General features: G+C 23.4%; 2 protein-coding genes across 2 annotated transcripts; one reads left to right on the top strand and one right to left on the bottom strand.

The window, feature by feature from the left end:
- Positions 1-9,857: 9,857 nt before the first annotated feature.
- Positions 9,858-11,660, top strand: OCT59_029512 (uncharacterized protein; the record flags this gene model as incomplete). The annotated part of the gene is made up of 1 exon (XM_025318586.2): positions 9,858-11,660. The coding sequence occupies one exon, from the start codon at positions 9,858-9,860 to the stop codon at positions 11,262-11,264; it is 1,407 nt and encodes a 468-aa protein (XP_025175708.2). The 3' UTR covers positions 11,265-11,660.
- Positions 11,661-12,860: 1,200 nt separating this feature from the next.
- Positions 12,861-14,663, bottom strand: OCT59_029511 (uncharacterized protein; the record flags this gene model as incomplete). Its single annotated transcript, XM_066144429.1, has 1 exon — positions 12,861-14,663. One exon carries the CDS (start codon positions 14,661-14,663, stop codon positions 12,861-12,863), a length of 1,803 nt encoding a protein of 600 aa, XP_065994738.1.
- Between the last annotated feature and the right edge of the window lie 602 nt (positions 14,664-15,265).

Here is a 15,265-nt window from a genome sequence, read left to right as displayed (position 1 = left end):
AATAAGTGATCAAATTAATAAAAGATTTTACTATTGTAATAATTTTGTAAATATATGAAAAATTATCATTTATATTTAAAGTAAAAAAGGTAATATTTAGTTAACAGAAATGGAAATCTGAAAATATAAAATTATTATTATAATTTTGGAAATATAAGTAAATATTAAAAGTTTTAATAAAGTAAAAAAAATTTACATAATAAAAGATTTTCATTTTATTATAATTGTATTATTAAAAATATTATATCAACAGAAATTTAGTATATTAATTACTTAAAAATTTGTATTTATCTAATTATAATAAGAGAAATTAATTTTAAATAATTTAAAAACAAGCAAAAAAACATATTTAATAAAGTAAGAAAATTTTATAAGATAAAAAATAAATAAGAAAATATAAAATTTAAAGAAATTAAGGTTGCAGACTAAACTGGTTTTTGAATTTGGCAAAATGTCTGAACCTCAGTTTCGTCAATTTTTTTATAAGAGTTTATTATAGTTTTGTCATTTCATATGATTTTTATAATCAAGTTTTGCCAAATTTTTATTAATATTTTAATATAGTTTTGTCAAATTTTGCGTTTACTATGGGGTTTTGCCCACAACCTTAAAAGAAATAGATATAAAACTGGAAGTCTATATTTAACAATAAAAATATAATACTTAAAAATCTTTTAATTTCTTAAAAAAAATACAATTTAAGAAAAATAAATTATAATAAACTCTATCAAATTACTGGTTAGATTTTTAAAAGATGATTTATATAAAAAGTTATAAGCATTTAAAATTGCATAATTTTTATATAATTAACTCAAATTTGAAATAAAATATATTGACTAAAACTTATAATAATTCAGATCAACTTTATATATTGTAATAATGTTGGCTTAAATTATTATAATCTGAATTTTTATTAAAAAAAAAATTTTATTAATATATGACTTTTATAAAATAATATTACTAAAATTATACTTTTCAGTAAAATTAAAAAGTTATTGTTAAAATATTACATTATAAGCAAAAATCAATTATATCAGTTATAATTATTATTAATAAAATATATGAATATATAAATTACAGTGAATTATAGTATTTTATTTTACAGTTTCTAGTTAAAATTTGTAATTTTTTTTCTTGATATTCATATAGGTAGTATTTATTTAAAAAAATAGGTAAAAAGTCTATTATTATTAGTCAAAATAAGCTAACATAATGTAGTTTAAAATTACAAAAATTACATAATTTAAGCCAAAATTTTTTAAATTGCAAAAGTAATTGTATGTTATTGAACGGGCGTCAAAATATCGGCTGAAGGCCAATATAGCCCTGTTCAATAACAATATTATTATATGTGATTATACTTTTCGTCAAAATGACAAAATACTAATTAAATTTATTTTAACAGACGTAATGTATTTTAACAGACGTAATTAATTCATAGTAATTTTATAATAAATAGTGAATTGATCTGTTCGCCAAAATACAACGTAATTAATTAGTGGAGAAGTATATGTGATATTAGAATTAGTGCATATGCTAATATAATTATATTGTCAATCATCATTAAAAATATTGGGCATAATAACAAAAATATCAGTACAATGAATTCTGCACAATCCTAATAAGCGTGTAATAATTTTCCTTATTTTTTATTATATTAATCAGTATTAAAAGTAAACAAAAAATTGTATATTTGCATGCAAAATATTATAAAAGCAAGCAATTTAAAAAAAAATACAAAAAATTTAATAATAAAATATTTAATAACTTCAAAAATAATATTTAGAAATTAGAATGATTATAATTTGAATATTATATATAATTATAAATATGTGTTAACCAATAAATTCATTTTATATACAATCAGACCTCTATAATTGCACTCTCCATAATTACACCCACTATATATATCTTCTCTAAATGTACCTTTTGGTTCAGTCTTAAGCTTATATGATCTCTAATTATTTTATTTTTATAAATGCATTCCCTCTTTAAATGCACTATTTTGAAAATTATGCATATGGTCCCAAGGGGTGTACAATTATAGAGGTCTGACTGTAATATAATTATAAGTCTGAAAATTTTGGCCATTAAATAAAACATTAGTTAGCTTTAAACTATTAAGTAAATTATATTAGATTTTCTTATTATAATATAATAAATTTTATTAATTAGCTAATTTTAAATAAAGATATTATAGTTTAAAATTTTAAAAAATACTTTTTTATTTTTTAAAGGATTTAAAATTTGTGCATATGCGCACCAGGACCCCGAATAATACTGATATAACTCACAAACGGGTTTGCGTAGATCGGTCAATTTTGGGATAACTCACATATCACGTTTGCGTAGAGTTTATAAATATATTGCATTATATGTTGATCAATTGATAAAAATTAAGTTGCGCAAAACCATTAAGGATGGGTCCGTAATATATTTATGAAATTTGCAATATTACGGATTTTGGTAATTAATTGTATATAGTAACAAAAAGTAATGCATTTCGCATTATTTTAATATTTTTTAATAAAAAAAAAGTGCGAAATGCACTACTTTAACAAAAAATGGTGAATTTCGCACCATTTTATTAACATTTTAATAGAAAAAAGTGCGAAACGCACAATTTTAATAAATAATTGGTGAGTTTCGCACCATTTAATTAATATTTTAATATAAAAAAAGTGCGAAACGTACCATTTTATTAATATTTTAATAGAAAAAGTGCGAAACGCACCATTTTATTAATAATTTAATAGAAAAGTGCGAAACACACCATTTTAACAAAAAAATCGGGAGTTTCGCACATTTTATTAATATTTTAATATAAAAAAGTGCGAAACGCACCATTTTAACAAAAAAATGGAGAGTTTCGCACCATTTTATTAATATTTTAATATAAAAAAGTGCGAAACGCACCATTTTGACAAATAAATGGAGAGTTTCGCACCTTTTATTAATATTTTAATATAAAAAAGTGCGAAACGCACCATTTTGACAAATAAATGGAGAGTTTCGCACCTTTATTTTATTAATATTTTATTATAAAAAAGTGCGAAACGCACTATTTTAACAAATAAATGGAAGTAGCTTTCGCATGATATTATTAATATTTTTATTTAAAAAGTGCGAAACGCACCATTTTAACAAATAAATGGTGATTTTCGCACAATTTTATTAATATTTTAATAGAAAAAAGTGCGAAACACACTATTTTAATATAAAATGAGATTTTTGTTTACTGATTTTATTAATATTTTAATAGAAAAAATGTGAAATGAATTATATTAGTAACAAAAATTTTTTTGAACTAAAATTTGGATTTGCGTAGCGTTACTATGAAAAAAAAGTTGCGTAGAGTTAATAGTAAATGCATGCCGATCATTTGTGAGTTATATTAGTATTATTCGGGGTTCTTGCGCACCCCCATGGATATATTATATATAAAAGTCAAAAATGACATTCTAAACCCTTCATGGCTCATTAAGTAAAGTTGTAGAATGGGCAAAAATATGCATAGTAAATAAAATTTTAAGGCTCTATAATATGTACGTAAGAGTTGCGGTATGAATATTTAAAAAAATTGGGATTTTACTAAAGTCACGTGATAATTGATGATCGACAAATTTACTATATAAAAATTACCAAAAATGGAAGGTGTACACATGCGCGGGTGCACACAAATTTTATTTTCTTTTTTAAATTACAATATACTGTATTTATTAATTTATTAAATCAATTAATTACAAGATATATAAAAATACAAGTAAAACAACTAAAATTAATTTATTACACTTTTTATCATTAAACATATTAATTAAATCTCATGTATAATATGAATTATCTAAATATAAATATTATGATTTTAAATATAAATCATTTAATTTATTTAATTTGTTTTTTAAAAAAAAATCTTCAGTTAGTTTAATTTCAATTAAAATAATTAAAAATTATATATATATTTCAAATTCAATTTGAACTTATCTTTAAATTTAGTGATCTGATTTTAATAATCTTTTTTTTAATAGTTAGCTTCATTTTTAATCAAAGGTCCTATTTTCATAGTAGTTAGTATATCATGAGACTTATAATAATATTAATACAATTCATAAATAAACTTTAAATACTAAAGTAAAAATACATTTTATAGTATAGTATAATTTTATCAATATTAAAGCTAAAAATCCAATTTTATTATTATTAGAATCCACTTATTAAGATGAATTTAATGATATAAATTTTATTAAAATTGAATTACTAGTTGTAAGGTATATAAAATAATAAAATTTTTGAAAATACTTTTGTTAATATGAAAAATTTTAATATAAATTTTAAGCAAATTCAAATGTAAGTTATATCAGTATTGTTCAAAATATTAATTTTATATAAAACACAAAAAAATAAAAAAAATTATATTATTTTTTAATATTATTAAACTTTTAATATATAATTTTTCTATTTTAATCAAAAAAAAAAACAATCTTTTATTATTTAAATAAAATTATTTAGAAAGTTAAATTTATTTAGATTTTATTTATGTAAGATTTTTATTAATATTTATAAAAGTATTTGTATTTTTTATAATAAAGAGTGAATTTATTTACCGCACCCTGCGTTACAAAGCATCCTTCCTTTTTTGTAAATTATTTATGTCAATCTTTAGTTTATACGCCGCACCCCCCCTAAAATGGCAAATGATAAACATAAAAATATATATAAATTTGTAACGCAGGGTGCGGTAAATACATTATTTCTATAATAAATTACTATTTTTTTTATTTATAAATTTAAAGCGTAATTTTAGTACTTAAATTAAATAATCATCTACTAAAGTTGTTCAATAGAGTTAAAATTATATATAATTTAATTTTTATAGGATTAGAATAAATACATATTTTTATAACTGAACCAACTTTTGATTTCTAAATTTTTTACATTTATTTAATGATTTTAAAATGTAATTTCAACATTTTAATTAAAGTAAATTACATTTTATTGCTTAAGTAAAGTTATTTGATAAAGTTAAAATTACTTGTAATTTTAATTTTTATAATAAAATTTCAATAATTAATACTTATAAAAAAAACTATAGTGCAGAACCTCTATACTCAACTACTTATATATAGTAACAATTAATTATAAATTTCTAAAAAAAAATTTTTTTATATTAAAGTAAAAAATTTAACTGATAATTTTTATTAATATGATTATTAGTAGTGCTTCGACCCATATCCGGATCAATCCAGATTGATCCAGATTTTTTTTTTTCAGATATCCGGATTGTAAATCTGTATCTCATAACCCGAATAGAAACTGGAATTCAGATTGGATTTTTTTTAAAATGCAGATTGAAGAGTTGCATAAAAGCTCATTCAAATCATCTCATTGAGATGGATTGAATGGCGCTAATTTCATCCTTATACAATCACTGGATGCTGAGATATTCAACTAAATGTCAAAATCAGCATTATTTATTTTGTGATATTGCGCTATTTCACGTTTTACCAAATATCTTGGCAACCAGTAGTCGTATAGAGATGCACAATAGCTCATTCGAATCGTTGCATCAAGGCGAATCTAATGAGCTTTAGATCATCTTTCTATGACCACTGGATGTCGAGATATTCAATAAAACATTGAACATCAGCACTTCATTTTTGTGACAATGCGCCATTTACATTTTGCTAAATATCTCAGCATCTAGTGATTGTACAGAGATGCACAATAGCTCATTAGAATCGTCTCGTTGAAATGAATCGAATGGTACTAAATTCATCTTTTTATGATCACTCGATACTGAGATATTCGGAAAACCATAAAATGGTACAGTATCGCAAAATGAAAAATGCAGTTTTTGACATTTTATTGAGTATCTCGACATTTAGTAGTCATAGAAAGATGATCTAAAGCTCATTAGATTCGTCTTGATGCAACGATTTGAATGAGCTATTGTACATCTCTGTATGATCACTATTTGTCGAGATATTTAACAAAATATAAAATGGCGCAGTATTGTAACTTGCAATATATAAAATGCCAATTTTTGATGTTTTGTTGAATATCTCGGTATCCAGTAATTGCATAAGGATGAAATTAGCGCCATTTGATCCGTCTCAATGAGATGATTCTAATGAGCTATTATGCATCTCTGTAGCTCGCAATTAAAAAAAAAATCCAATCCAGTTTCCAGTTTCTATTCAGATTATCTGATTCGGATTTAAAATCTAGATCAATCTGGATATAATCCAGATTTTTTTTTGTGTAATCCAGATGACGGTTTTCATCCAGGTCAAAGCACTAACTATTAGCTTTAAAAATTATTAGTTTATTTTTTTTCTAAATTAAATTTTGGCTGAGTTTTAGCTGTTTAAAAATCTGTAATTTAAATATGTTGATTAAATTTAGTCAAAATTGAGACTAGTCTAAATTTTTGTATTACAGATTTTTTTTAGTCACATTTAATGTACAGATTTTTTTTTAATATACTAAGAAAAAAAAAATTCTAAAACTGCAAAAAAAGATTTAATGAATAAGGTTGTTTAAATATAGGTCAATTTAATATTATAGATGATAATTATATACCATCAAATGAATATTTAGAAGACAGTTCAGATGGAATTTATAATGAAAAAATTTAAAAACTAAGTAATTTTACTTTAATTTGGTCAAAAAATGCATATAATAAAATACAAATCTTATCATCATATACCTGATTTATTAGTTTATAATGAAATATAATGAATAAATATATTATATAAATTTTATATCATATAACTTATAAAATTCTAATTTCTGATTGGTTAATATATGTATCACATGATGCTTATATAATCTGAAAAAATCGAGACTTTTTTTTATTTTATAAATCAATTCCTTTTAATAAATAGAGTTTAATTTTTTTATAAAATTAAAATCCAATCATAAAATCAAATTTTATTTAAATTTTTTTAAGTTCCTATTATAGGATACGGCTAAAGCGAGGCAGGGCTGCAGTGGCTCAAAAATTTTGTACCAGATTCTCCTGATAGTACATTGCAGAAAAATATTTACCCATCCCGGTAAAGCACATTGCTGATTAACGTGCTATTGCGACGTGGTAAGGTTGTTGCCTAAACCTAAACTCCTCAAAATTCTATGATTAGTTTTTCTAAGATTTACTATAGTTTTATTATAGTTTTGGTAAGGTTTTGGCAGTTTTAGCATTTATAATAAATTTCATCAGGTTTTGTTTTTCTCTAAAGTTTCGCTAACTTTTTAATAAGACTTTCATATAGTTTCGGTAAAGTTTCACTATTTTGCACTTCGCCAACTTGCCAAACCTCCTAGTTTCTTCAGCAACCTAGACGTAGCATGGGCTGGTTCTTTGTGGCTGCGACTCATGCAAATATTTCTGCCTTTCCACACCTACGGTTAACCTTCCAAACTCAGCTACAGCTCAACATTGGGCCAAAGTGCCTGGGCACTATAGGTAAATATTTTACTGCACGTACTACATCTGAGAAATCCAGAAAATTTTTTAAGCCACATTAGCTTTGCTTTAGCCGTGCCTCTATTATAGAGGTTTTGCATCATAGCATTTATATATTTTATATTTATTTAGTAATTTTAGAGTATAATTTGATATTTTAATTGAAGTAAAATACCTTTTATTGCTTAGTAAGTAAAATTGTTTAGAGAATTGAAACTATATATATATTACTCATATTAGTTTTTATAAAAATTTAATTGATATTTATGAAAAAATTAGCATTTTTATAACAGTATTAAGGCCACTCCAATTTAATAGTTTGTTTAACGTACCCCACCCTCCTTGTTTTTAAAAATTTTTTAAAAATAAACAAACATATGTTATATCACGTGACTTATAATAACATCACCGATCTGTATAATATTTAAAAGAATTTCTTTCCAGTGCATTTGAATCCCAAAGAAAATATTCCCAGTGGTATAATTAATAAAAGTAATATATGTAAACTTATTAATTACATTATCTGTAATAAATCAAGATGTATTTTTAGTAAAAATGCATTGAGTGATAAAGAAAAAACTATGTTTATTTTTAAATGTTTACTTAATTTGACTCATACATACATCGATTTTTATATAAAGTTAGGATGTTAAACAAACTATTAAATTGGAGCGGCCTAATTTTTAATCTTTAAATTTTTTATTATTTTAATAAAAAAATACATTAATTTCAAAATAAAAATTCAATTTAAATAATTAAAATTAAATGAAAAAATTTTATTATAAATTTGTAAAGGTAGTTAACAACTAACAAATTTTATTTTTATTTTTAAGTCAATATATTATAATTAGTGCTCTTAAAAATTCAGATTAGATTAGGATTTTAGTAATCTAATCTGAATCTAATTTGATTTGAACCAAATCTGAAAAAAATATTATTTCATAATCTAGTAATTACTGGATTTTAATGATTATTTTTTTGTTTTATAGATTATATTAAGTTAATCAAAATAAAAAAAAGTTTATTAAAATTGGACTGCTATGTAGACCATAAGATATTTACAAAAAATGGTTTTTTAATGATTAATTTAAGTTGTTCCATATTACCAATCTGATCAGATTGATCTATTAGAAGTACTAATTATAATACAATTAACTTTATTTCTTTATAATTACATTTCTTGAAACAAGGTTTTTCTAATATATTAATACTTAATATATTGGGCTAAAATATGGGTGTTACAATCATGATGCATTATTAAAAATTGATCAAATTTATTAAATTTAAAATATAAATATAAATAGAATATAAATATTAATTATAAATTATATTATATAAAATTTTCCTTTATAAGAAGAAGGATTATACAGGAGGTGACTATATAGTAATCAGCTATATATTAATATAATACTACATTTGACCGTATTTTTCAATTTTAATTTAATTTGGACCGGCACTATAAAGTTGGCCAGCATTATAAAAATTTTGGCCGGAATTATGAATTAATAATCAGTAAAATTTAATTATAATTATTAGTATAGAATTTAATAAAATTTAATAAACAATGTGTGGCTCAACTTGGCATAAAAAAAAACAAAATAATTATTATATATTTAATAAGGATACTGTACTATAATTTTTTTTTTCCAACCTTAATAAAAAAAATTTGCCCTTTTGTGATATTTCCAGTGACTGGTTATAATACTATTATTGAAAATCAAAATTGTCTATCAATACTATTTTCAAATTATATTGAATAAATTTTACATTTTTGTCTATAAATAGTATATTACATTCTCTAAACCATTTTAAATTAATTTAATTAATTTAATTAATTTCTATTTTAAAGAGCAAACATTAATTATTAATAATTTCTATATATATATATAATCTTGATATACTATGTTTATAACAATATTTATCTTACACTTTTGATATAGCGTATTTTAAACGTTTAATTTTGTGTTACTTTAACAGTTTCCTAAATTGCATTAACAATATTCATTAACAGCTAATAAAAACCATCCAATAAATACTGTACCTACAAACCAAAAATTAATTTAATGTATTGAAACTCGTCCATGTTCAATAATTTTTGAAAAAATTAGTGATATCGTAATGATTTTAATTTAGTTAACGGGAGCCCCTTTTTAAAAAAATAAAGGGTGAACGTTCGTCTAATCATACTTGTACACTCGTACTAACCGTTAGAACAAAAAAAAAAACTCATTTATACTATTTGGGTCAGTGTCTAGCGAAATTATTGTATATTTGTAGTTAAGAGTGACGTAAAAAGGGTACACAAGTGTCACAAATTTTAAAGTTTTTTTATTATTTAAATTTCTTGAAATGGAATTATTATTAATCGTTTATTCTTCTTATTACAGAAAAAATGGCGAGAGGATATTCATTAGAACAAGATTTAAAATTGTTAGTAAATAATCCAAAGTATAGTGATATAGAGATTTTATGTGAGGATCAAAGGAAATTATATGGATCTAGAGCAATTTTAGCGGCGAGGTCAGAAGTATTTGATGGACTACTTTATAATGGAATGAAAGAAAGTTACGAGAATCAAATTTATTTTCCAACGATTAATTCATCTATAATGGAAATTATACTAGAATATATTTATACAGGGTCAATTAAAGGAACTTTAACTGAAGATAATATAGTTGAAGTTTTTAGTGCAGCAGATTATTTTCAATTATTGAATCTTCAAGATTTTATTATAAAAAATGTTAAAAATACCTTAGTAGAGAATTATAAAGAGAATTATTCACCTGAATTGTTATCTAAAGTTATGGATAAAATGGTATTAACTGATGATAATAATCTTCTTAATTTATTAGTTGAAGCAGTAGCAACTATTCCATTAAATACTATTAAATTTGGAAGATTATCTATTTCGGCACTTCAATATCTTTTATCTTGTACACATAAAAAACAAAAACCGTTTGCAACAACGGAATATGAAGTTTTTCGATATTGTTCTATATTAGCGGCAAAACAAGTTTCTAATGATGCATATATAACTCTAATTAAACGGTTACCAACTTTAGAACAATTAGAGAATGAAAATTCAATCATAATAGAAAATGAAATTATTACCAATCGACAAGAAGTTTCAAACAAACTAAAACCTTTAGTAAAATTTATTGATTTTGGACAAATTAAAGTTCAAATATTAACTGATATTATTGAACCATTAGAAATTACTCCTACTGTAACGGTTTATCGACATCAAATTAAATCAAATAATTCAGAAATAAATTATATTCGTGGAATACCATCATTATATAAATTTGCTTACGTTTGGGATAAATCATCATGTGGATCAAAACTTATTATAGAAGATAATGGAAAAGTTATACGTGCACAATATGATTGTTATTTTCATCAAAGTGTTAAAGTTAAAATGATATTAGAAAATAAAGGTATTTTTAAATGGGATGTAATTATTGAAAAAGATTGTGAATATGCTTGGGTTGGAGTATGTTCATCAGAAAATTTTAATTATGAAATATTTGCAGGAAGTCAGCATAGTGGATTGGTATTAGGTTCCAATGGTTGTTGTTTTAATTCTGGAGATTGGGTAAATAATTATTGTCCACCATTTAAAGAGGGTGCAATGATTACTGTTCATTTAGATATGAATAAAAGAACTTGTGCTTTTACAGTTAATGGTATAAGATATTCGGAGGTATCAGGATGGAGTAACTCACCATTGAAACTTTCTCCAGCAGTATCATTATGTTACCCTGGTCGCCTTCGGATTCAGAATTGTCGAAAAATTTGATTATTTATCGAGGAGAAAGATTTCATTTATTGTATTTTTGTAACTGACTGAATTCGATCAAGTAATTTGAAGGGATTATTGAGAGTCTATTATAACTATTATAACTTTTATTGTGGATTATTTTAATTGTCTTATTACAACTAATTAATTAATTATCAGGAGGTTATTGATTGAGAAATATTATGTGAATAAATCAGGGTTTTGCCAAAGATTATATTTCTGATACATTTTACAAAGATAAATTGTTTTTGAAGAGAGCTCAAACAGTTTATACGGGACTCACGGGTTAAATACCATCTATGTAGTTTACATTTGTCATAATATTTAAGGAATTTAAATCTAATAGGCAAAATATTAATAAATCTCCGTAATCTCGGTTATTGGTTTTTTTCGAGGAATAATTACTACTTGTTATTAATAGATTTCGATTTATCTTTTCCCAACTTACTTTCTACGGATGTCAAGAGTGAGCTCATACAAAACCCTTCAAGTCCATTGATTGTACTTTTTATTTTTATGCTCAAACTATTTGAAAATTTCCACACTATAGTGATATTATAATGTTAAAAGTTTTTGGTACTTTTAATAATTATAATGATGTTCGTATGCGTATATCACTTCTTTTGGCGTTGTTTTTTAGCAAGTATTATAGAAAGAAATTTTACATTTTTGTCAACAATCAATCAATACGAAGGTAAAACTTTTACAAGGAATTGATCAAGGAGAAGTAATTTCACCATTGCTATGGATCATTTCTATCATTAATAGAACGTCTTAATGCTACTGAAGTAAATTCCAATCCTCTATATTTTATAAATTTATGGGTAGGATCAATACATGGGGGCGAATTAGGTTCAAGCCATGCCGAAATATTACGGCAGTGTAATATTGGTGTAATACTATTTTCATATGAATCTTCGAACAAAAATTTGGTGAAATAATTACGCCCACATGTAATAATTGTATGGGTGTTGTGCTTAATAATGATATGATATAGTATGAAGTATAGTTGGCACGGCTAAGCGTTATAACTCTGTGAAAAATCGAGTAACTGATAAGCGCCTGAAGGTTACATTATGTGGCAAAATTGAGTCAATTATGGGAGGAATAACTTTAGTACAATAAAACAATTTTTTTTTAAGAAATTCATTTGCAAAAATCCTTGCTAACGCAAATCCATTAAACTATATTCAGAGAGGTGTTACGCTCTTTCACTTTTACAATTTATACTTGCATGGTACTAAAGTTGAGTAATGCACTATTTGTCGAAATTCTTGCTCAAAATTACACGAATTCTGAAAAAGACTAGTAATATATTTATTATATTTATTACTGTTCTACTTGTTAAAAGTTACTACTTTGTGCAGTCCTCACTATCAAATATTTTGTTTTTACTTTGGGCGAGAGAAGTTCGACAAAGGTTTTAATCCAATGTAGTACCTATTCAAAGTTTTCAAGGGATACATTTATCACGTTGAGTCCAGTACAAAACCAATTTTTTATGATAAATCGATTATCGATTTCACTTGATATAAAACTAAGTATAGTAAATTATTTTATACAGATTTTATATATAAATCTTAAAATCGCTTATTTTTACCAGAAATTTTCTAATAAAATTTGTATCTCAACATCTGCATCTTTTATCCCATTATCAGAAGCCTTTCTATACCAATTAATTGCCTTTTCAATATTAATTCTAGTTCCTACACCATAATGGTAACAATAACCTAAACAATATTGACCTTTAGCACATTCATTATCAGCCGATTTAGATACCCATTCAAATGCTTTTTTATAATCTTGCGTTGTTCCTATTTCATGATAATAACATGTACCTAAATTAAATTGTCCTAAAGCACATCCATTATTTGCTGATTTAAAATACCATTCAAATGCTTTTTCATCATCTTTTTCTATTCCAAATCCATTCTCATAACAAAAACCTAAATTATTTTGACCTTCGGCGCATTCATTAATAGCTGATTTTAAATACCATTCAAATGCTTTTTTATAATCTTTTTTTCCATAATAATACCATTCCCCTAAACTATTTTGACCTTCAGCACATTCATTATTTGCAGATTTAGAAATCCATTCAAATGCTTTTTTATAATTTTTATCTGTTCCAATTCCATTCTTATAACAAATGCCTAAATTATTTTGACCTAAAGCATAACCATTATTTGCGGATTTAAAATACCATTTAAATGCTTTTTTATAATTTTTAGTTATTCCAATTCCATTTTCATAACAAAAACCTAAACCATTTTGACCTTCAGCATAACCATTATTTGCTGATTTAGTATACCATTTAAATGTTTTTTTATAATCTTTAATTGTTCCATGCCCATTTCTATAACAAAAACCTAAAGAATATTGACCTTTAGAATTTCCATTATTAGCTGATTTATTATACCATTCAAATGCTTTATTATAATCTTGTGTACAACCTATTCCATAATAATAACATTTTCCTAAATTATTTTGAGCTATAGCACATCCATTATTGGCTGATTTAGAAATCCATTCAAATGCTTTATTATAATCTTTAACTGTTCCAATTCCATGTTCATAACAATAGCCTAAATTATTTTGACCCAAAAGATATCCATTATTAGCAGATTTTGTATACCATTCAAATGCTTTGTTATGATCTTGAATTATTCCATTACCATAATAATAACAATTTCCTACTTTATATTGAGATTCTGAAACATCTTTTTCAGCAGATTTTAAAAATTTTTTAAATTCTTTTTGATCTTCTGTTTCAATTTCGTTTTTATTTGAATTCTTTTGTTTTGAATCATTTTCTATAGTTTTTTTAAACATATTGTCTTTTGATTTATTTAGATCAAATTGATTTTGTGATTTAAATCTAATTGGAATTGATGAACGTTTAAGACTTATACTTCTTTTTAAATTATTTGTTAAATTTCTTTTATTTAAAATTATATCTTTATAATAAAATAATGATAATAAATATTTTCCAATAATAATATTTAATTTTTTCAATTTATTAAATTCATCATCATCATCATCATTTTCTTTTAAAAAAAGATTCATAAAATAATTCTTTTCATAATTAATAATTAATAAATAAGATTCCAATGCTTTATTTTTATCAATATCACAACCTATACCAAATTGATAAAAATATCCTATAATACTTGAAAACCAAAATTTATTTTGTTCATGATTTTTCATTAATTCAAGAATATTTTTAAAATTTTTTTTATCATCATCATCATTTTTATTATTAAAATTTTTTATCCATTCAATTAAATTATTTTCGAAATTATTAAAATCTTTTGTATTAATAATTTTTTGATGAAAACTTTTTAAAAATTCTTTTAAAAAATTTTCATCATTATGAAAAGTTTTTGAAGATTGTGACATTGTAAAATTTAATACAAATATACTTTTTTTTTTTTTGAAAAAAAAGAGAAAATTTGCGTTCGCGTAAAAGATATAAATTTTTTTACGCCTATATAAATCACGTGTTTATGACGGCACCTAATCACCTAATCACCTAATCATACCTAATACTTAAATCGTAATGATATGAATTATACGCCATATAATGTAAAATGACTAAAATCATAATAATAATGATACTAAAAATTAAAAGGAAATTATTATAAAATTATTTGTAATTTTAGATTTAAAGTAACTTTTATTCATGATTTAATCTTGGGTTGTTATAACTTATAAGGAACAATTAAAATAAGAAAATCAAAAAAATCAAATGAAAATTAAAATATTAATGGATGTATTAGGCACTAAAAATGTCATTATATTTTAATCACGCAATATCATTTATATCATAAATGACGCAGATAGAATTTTTACTTATTAGCCAAAAATTAGCCAATCGATAAAAAATTATCATTTAAACTTAATATTGTAAAATAAAAGTCATGTAACTCTGGGGGCAGGCAACAGTTGGGCGGTCAACTAAAAAAAAACTACGTGAATTTGAATTATTCCTATTATTCATA

Source organism: Rhizophagus irregularis, chromosome 9 (assembly GCF_026210795.1).
Source record: "Rhizophagus irregularis chromosome 9, complete sequence".
Classification (NCBI taxonomy): domain Eukaryota; kingdom Fungi; phylum Glomeromycota; class Glomeromycetes; order Glomerales; family Glomeraceae; genus Rhizophagus; species Rhizophagus irregularis.
The sequence above is the reverse complement of the archived record's forward strand: the minus strand, read 5'-3'. Positions and strand labels throughout refer to the sequence as shown.